Raw genomic sequence first — 7,131 nt, 5'->3', positions numbered from 1 at the left:
CTTTGATGCATTTTTCAAATTTCGCCTTGGGGCGGAGTTATCTTTTCACAGGGGGGTAAGATACACTTTAAATTTATTGCATGATAGAACTAGAAGCTGCTCTTCATGTTAGTGACAAACAATAACAGTAACAACAGCTTTTTGACAAGTTTAAAGTTTCTTTAAAATACATTAAAAATGTTTAAAATTAAACTACAAAAAATTATTTGATAAAGTGCAAATGAAAATATAGTTGTATCTGCAAATGTTTTTGATAATGTTTTGAACTTTTAAAATATTGCATGGTAGAACCAGAAGCTGCACTTCATAATAGTGACAGACTTTGGCCTTTTTTGACGGGTTGCCTTCATTACTGCTTCTACTTTTCATTTAAAATAGATTTCCACTTACGGCAGGTTTCTAAGGTTCTTCTTCTACTTATTAAAAGTTGTTAAACATATGAGTGGCGCACTACTGCTACTAGTGGTGAGAAAGTGTATTGCATCTGATTCAAAATCGATGTGGTCCGGCGGCCCTCTGCAGCCCGAAGTTAAAAACTGTTGTTCTTTTGAGGCCCTCCAGGTGGCGCTCGCGGCCTACAGGTTAAGAATCTCTGCTTTAACCTACAGACGCACGTCTAATAAATCTGTTTAAACCTACAAATAAGAGCTCACGCCACAGCTGAACTGTCTCACATATCTCAGGTCCATGAGCTGGAGAAGTCCAAGCGCACCCTGGAGCAGCAGGTGGCAGAGATGAGGGTTCAGCTGGAGGAGCTGGAGGACGAGCTGCAGGCCACAGAGGATGCCAAACTGCGCCTGGAGGTCAACATGCAGGCCATGAAGGCCCAGTTCGACCGAGACCTGCAGACCAGAGACGAGCAGGGAGAGGAGAAGAAGAGGGCGCTCGTCAAGCAGGTTCATAAAGCCTCAAATACTAAAAATGAAATATCAAGATGCCCGAGTTTGAAATGGGAGACGTTTGTTTTTGTACTGCAGGTACGCGAGATGGAGGCCGAGCTGGAGGACGAGAGGAAGCAGAGAACTCTGGCCATTGCCGCCAAGAAGAAGCTGGAGATGGACCTGAACGAGCTGGAGGGTCAGATAGAAGCTGCCAACAAAGGCAGGGATGAAGCCATCAAACAGCTGAAAAAACTCCAGGTAACACCTTTGTGTCTAAATGTGCCAGAAATCAAACCACCATTTTTAATTAATTATTACTGAAAAACAAAAAAAAAACATTTCTGCTAGCTTAGTGAACTTGTTCTGCGTGACCCCGTTGCTTCTGCAGGCGCAGATGAAGGACTATCAGAGGGAGCTGGAGGAGGCCAGAGCTGCCAGAGACGAGATCTTCACCCAGTCCAAGGAGAACGAAAAGAAATTTAAGAGCCTGGAAGCTGAAATCCTGCAGCTTCAGGAGGTGAACGCAGGCTGACTTTTATTTACCACCAGTCTACTAATGTGTGTGTGAGGTATGAAGGCTGACTGACCGCGTGTGTGTGTAGGACCACGCAGCTTCCGAGAGAGCCCGACGACATGCTGAACAGGAGAGGGACGAGCTGGCCGACGAGATCTCCAACAGTGCTGCTGGAAAGTCAGTGCAGCTATGAGATCACAGAGAGAACACGAGATAAAGCAGACTGAGAAAATGACGTGTGTGTGTGTGTGTGTGTGTGTGTGTGTGTGTGTGTGTGTGTGTGTGTGTGTGTGTGTGTGTGTTAGGTCGTCACTGTTGGAGGAGAAGAGGAGGCTTGAGGCTCGTATCGCTCAGCTGGAGGAGGAGCTGGAGGAGGAGCAGGGCAACATGGAGCTGCTGAACGACCGCTTCAAGAAGACGAGCATCCAGGTGGACTGAGTTAAACCATCACACCAAACCACCGTCCAGTCATTCCTTTAGGTGTCCTCACTTTAAACAAATGTTCTTTTATGTTTTTATTCTTTTCTCCCCCGTCCTCCTCCTCCTCCTCCTCAGGTCGACAGCCTGAACGCAGAGTTGGCAGGAGAACGCAGCGTCKCACAGAAGAGCGAGAACGCCCGGCAGCACATGGAGCGACAGAACAAGGTCTTTAGTTTAAATACATCTTCTCTCATGTTTGAAAACTAAACAACGTATGAGCACAAAAACCTCCAAACAACTCTGGAGCCCCGTGATACTGTAGGCTGAACGGTACAACATCCTCAAACACGGTTAAGTTTATAAACTTAAAAGTACATAGTGCCTAGTATACTTGACATACTTAAACTTATACTCAAGTATACTTATTAAAATGAACTTCAAGTATACTATTTGCTAAGGGAATGCAAAAGAAAAAAAAATCCCCTGTGTCCTTTCGCCGGCTCTGTAACACCCAGTCATACAGAAGATGATTGTTTGAAGTCGGTTCTACAAGCTGTTGAATCAAACACAGCTTTTGTATTTTCTTTGAAAAACTGAATAAAAAAATAGCATCAGATGAACAACAAAACTAAGTAGAAATATTCAACAGATAAAATATGCTTTTAAATGAACTGAAGTTTTGAATCTTAAACGCAGGAGCTAAAAGCGAAGCTGGCAGAGTTGGAAGGAGCCGTCAAGTCTAAGTTCAAGGCATCCATCACTGCGCTGGAGGCTAAGATCCTTCAGCTGGAGGAGCAGCTGGAGCAGGAAGCAAAGTAGGTTTCTTTTTGTTGGTAGACAGCGTTTTGTAAACTGATCTGACCGATTCCTGTCTGCAACCTGCAGGGAGAGAGCAGGAGCCAACAAAATCGTCCGCCGTACAGAGAAGAAGCTGAAGGAGGTGATGCTGCAGGTGGAGGACGAGCGGCGCCACGCCGACCAGTACAAGGAGCAGGTGAGGACAGGTCTGACCACGCCTCCCCTCGTCTGGTCTCCACCTGTTTTCTCACGTCTGCTGTCTTCTCAGCTGGAGAAAGCCAACTCCCGCATGAAGCAGCTGAAGCGTCAGCTGGAGGAGGCGGAGGAGGAGGCCACCAGAGCCAACGCCTCCCGCAGGAAGCTGCAGAGGGAGCTGGACGACGCCACCGAAGCCATCGAGGGTCTCACCAGAGAGGTCAACTCGCTCAAGAACCGCCTCAGGTGGAGATGATCAGTATCTGCTGCTCTGATTGGTTATTAGAAAAACACAGGGTTTCAATTCAATTCAATTCAGTTTATTTATACAGCACCAAGTCACAACATACGTTGTCTCAGGACACTGTACATAAAAAGATTGAATCACTTCATCACAGTCTCCCATCCTGAGCAAACGGTGGAGAGGAAAAACTCCCTGCTAATCAGGAAGAAACCTCCAGCAGAACCAGGCTCAGAGCAGGCGGGCCTCGACCGGATAGGTTGGGGGACAGGAAATTCATTCATTCATTTTATTAAAAAATAATAATAAAATAAAATACAAATGACTAATAAAATGAAATGAAAGGCAGCAGAAAGAAGAAAAATCTTATATCTGTGCCTTTTCTCCATCAAATAAATTCAAACAATAATAATCCTTACGTAACAAAACAAAAAATAAATAAATAAATTAAATAAAGTAAAATAATAAAGTAACCATCAAATCTTTCTTGAACACATTATCCATCCTAGGCAGGTCATTTTAGAGGGTTAATAGAGTTTGGGAGGGTTAAATGAAATTTGACCTGTTTTTTTGTTTTGTGTGTGTGTGTGTGTGTGTGTGTGTTTGTGTTTGCTTGATGCAGGCGTGGCGGTCCAGTCAGCAGCTTCTCTTCCAGCCGCTCAGGCCGCCGCAACCTCAACCTGGACGGAGCCTCCGTGGACATGTCTGACGACGACGCTGAGAGCCGCGCCAACGACTTCAACGACACCCAGACCTCTAACGTGGAGTGAACACAGCGACGCCCACCTGCTTCCTCCTCAGCACCCCCGCACCGAGGCCCCCCACCCGTCACGTTAACCCACCGACCGCTCAGAAGCTTGGAGCCGTTACAAACGTTTGTCACCTCTGCCGTGGTTTTTGGTATTTATCACTGCAGGGAAGCCCCGCCCCCCTGGTCCCACAGAGACACGTCTGCCTTACTGTCCTCTGGTGAGCTTCTAGCCTGGTTGGTCTGATCAGCCACGTGTCGTCATGTAAACATTTATCCGAGTGTGCAGGTGTGAAACTCATCGTCACGATGCAGGACCACGAGGACTAGATGGTTTGTTTTTGTGCTAGTCGACACTTCAGAGTTCAGAGGTGTTAAACAGTCGGACAGCAGCTGTTTCTTCATCTTTTACTTTTTACCAACACAACACGTAAACTCCTCGGGACATGCGACAGAAAATTGATGGACTCAGAACTGGAAAGTGTGTTACTGTGAAACAAAGGAAGGTATTTTATTTTCAACTTTGCCTCATCTCATTTAATGAAGGAAGGTGTGGCTCTGTTTCTGCTGCGATCCTGAAGCTTGTGACGGTTTTTAGATTTACTGAAGTGAGCTGAGAAGATGAACAGAAACATGAAGGATTAAAAGCTCTAACTGGAAAGCACTTCATCTCAATGTGACACTAACTGGATGATCTGATTAGAAATGAAAACTCTTGTTCTTAGCCTCACTTTATCAGTTTTAATCTCTGCTGCTCTGAGGGGGGTTGTTGAAACAGTTAAACTTGCTGATTGAAGTTTGGTGATCTTTAAAACAATTATCTGATTTGTATTTATATTAGATCCCAGTTTTCTGGTTTATTATTCTGCCTACATTAAAACTTTCCCTTTCAGTGATTTCTGACAAGTTAGAAAACATTAAAAATTAAAAGCATCCAAAACTTTAATTTAACCTCCCTGCTGCCTTTGAGGCCTCAGTTATGAGTTTTAGCTGATTTCAGGAATGATAAACGCACCGTTTTCTAAATCTAAACTTTTAGCTGCATGACTCGAATGTACTCTGTGCCATTATTTTATTTTGCAAGTTAAATCCCATCTCCTGCAGAACTTTAACCTTTTTTCCCCTCATCTTGAACTGTTTTGTTAGACTCAGCTGTTCTTTCATGTCAGCAGCTAAGTTTTTAAACTGGAGTCGTTTCTTCTACTCAAACATCGCTGCCCTACTCTTTAAATTTAAACTTTAAAAGGTGCCTTAGACACTAGATAAGAACAAAAGCAGGTGAGGATTCATTAGATGTGGAAAACAAAAAAATAACAGGTGCATTAATAAAATGTTTGAGATTTGGGTTTTATTCTTTTGTATTTTTGTTTTGTCTTTGCTCGAATGTTGGGTCAGTTTCAGTATTAATTACCGTGACAGGCTGCAGCAGCTTCTAAGATGTTTTTCTGGTGAGAACTTCAGTCCGTCTGGGAACGGAGGCTCTGCACAGGGTTGAATGTGGTTGGAAGCTTTAACATCCACAACAAGCTGACTCTTTTTTCTTTATTATTATTATTCATCTGGCTGTTGACAACCAGGCATTCTACTGCAAATACTCTCATTATGTTACTTCTTGTATATTTGTATTTCTAGATAGTAATTTCCCCCCTTTTACTGTTTGTTTTTGTAAAAGGAAAATAAAGCATATTCATCGTAACTCTTGACGCTGGTTTGGATTTTCATGGCTCATCTTAGACGTGTCGACTTTCAGCCTGAGTTGTAATTTTGTCACATTAAAGACAGTTCACTGAGACAAAGGAAGAAAAAGTCACAAGTCGTCGTGAAAACCACCTGTTTTAATTTAATAACAGACACACAAAAATAAATCTACAAAAAGACCGAATTAGGTAACCAGAAAACCACGAAATGTCATTCTTTTAATCCTCCAGAAACCAGTCAAAGCACAATTTAAAAGATGTCACCCACTGCTCYGGTCACATGACTTCACGCCGACACTCAGGGGTTAGAAATGTCAGGATGAACACGAGTCCACTCAGACCAGCAGCACCCCACCACTAGGAGCTACAAGACAAAAACAATCTTTGGCTTCTTTCTCTGTGCAGCCGGTCAGACACACACACACACACACACACACACAGGGAACAGCTCAGCAGACAGACTCGGGAAGAACAGTTTTATAAACGGAGGTATTCAGCTGAGGAAGGGTTTCGCTACCAGTGTTCACAGAAAGCAAAGTCAAGTTCAGTTTTTCAGAGAGGTTTAATTTTTATCAAAGCAGCCACTAAAAGCTACAAACTTCAAGATTTCAATCAACTAAACAGCAAAGACTTATTGTAGCTTTTATTTAAGGGACATTTTAAGGTAAATTCTGCTGCTTTGCTTCAAGAAGCTCACTTAAACTTCCTGCTGTCCTTTGGTCAAAATGACCCCCCCCCAAAAAAAAGACTTGACCAAAAGGCAGCATGGTTTAAGTAAAGTGATCACACCACTTCATCTAGATAACACTGTTTATTTTAAAGATTTGATCTGGCCTCCATGTCTGAAAAGTGAAGCCAATGTCTAGTTTCAAAGATGGTGACTGGCAGCATACTAAAGTTTACAAATACGTGATTAAATCACTTTTTTCTGACAGCAGGGGCCACTCAGAACAGAAAGTCACATTTCTTTTCTTAGTTTCAAGGTCAAAATCTAAATCWGGAAAATAAAGTTTAAATGTCACAATTAAGTAAACAAAGTCTAAATACTATTTAAAAAATGAAGTCAAAATGATAAAAAAATAGATTAAAAATTATTCAAAAACCTATTATAGGCTTTAGGTTTGGGCAAAATCATATGTGTAATTAATAAAAAAAATTGTCAATATTTGCCACTTCGCAATTTTTTTGTGCATTATTCTCAATATTTTGATTTTATTCTCAAAACTGGAAACCAAAACCCAGTGGGTTTTCCCACTTCTGCGTGGTTCTGATATGAATCTCCTTTAGATTAAACTTGACTTTGCTCTTTGGACACCCATCGGAAAACAAGGAGTGTCAAAAACTAACAATCAGAAATGCTCCGACACGTTGAGAAGAGGTTTGAAAGCCAAGCGACAAACTTGTACTTTTGCATTGAGCTTTTACAGTCCTGCATAGTTCTTTTTCATACGTTTTAAATATAAACTAAGGCGTTTTGTTATATTAAGCTGATTTGAGTCAGTAAGCAGTGAAAGTTTAAAAAATAATAATAATTCAAGTAAGCTACAATCCTGTGTCTCCTCCCCCCTCCACACTCTCACGGGTGAGTTTCCCTGTTCAGAAGGGGATCCCCAAACTTTTTCAAGTCTTTTTATTAT

At 42.3% G+C, this 7,131-nt stretch overlaps 1 protein-coding gene across 1 annotated transcript in view; it reads left to right on the top strand.

Moving 5' to 3' along the window:
* LOC106515300 (myosin-10) overlaps positions 1–5,500 on the top strand; it is a gene marked incomplete at its 5' end in the record, with an annotated part of 28,887 nt that extends 23,387 nt beyond the window's left edge. Inside the window, 10 exon segments of the mRNA XM_014005017.1 lie at positions 684–896; positions 978–1,139; positions 1,270–1,398; positions 1,484–1,572; positions 1,701–1,824; positions 1,951–2,040; positions 2,512–2,630; positions 2,701–2,809; positions 2,882–3,054; positions 3,672–5,500. Coding sequence (XP_013860471.1) covers positions 684–896; positions 978–1,139; positions 1,270–1,398; positions 1,484–1,572; positions 1,701–1,824; positions 1,951–2,040; positions 2,512–2,630; positions 2,701–2,809; positions 2,882–3,054; positions 3,672–3,819 — 1,356 coding nt within the window.
* Between the last annotated feature and the right edge of the window lie 1,631 nt (positions 5,501–7,131).

The sequence above is a fragment of the Austrofundulus limnaeus genome, unplaced genomic scaffold, assembly GCF_001266775.1.
Source record: "Austrofundulus limnaeus strain Quisiro unplaced genomic scaffold, Austrofundulus_limnaeus-1.0 Scaffold27, whole genome shotgun sequence".
Classification (NCBI taxonomy): domain Eukaryota; kingdom Metazoa; phylum Chordata; class Actinopteri; order Cyprinodontiformes; family Rivulidae; genus Austrofundulus; species Austrofundulus limnaeus.
Note: the sequence above shows the minus strand (reverse complement) of the source record. Positions and strands in the feature narration are given on the sequence as shown.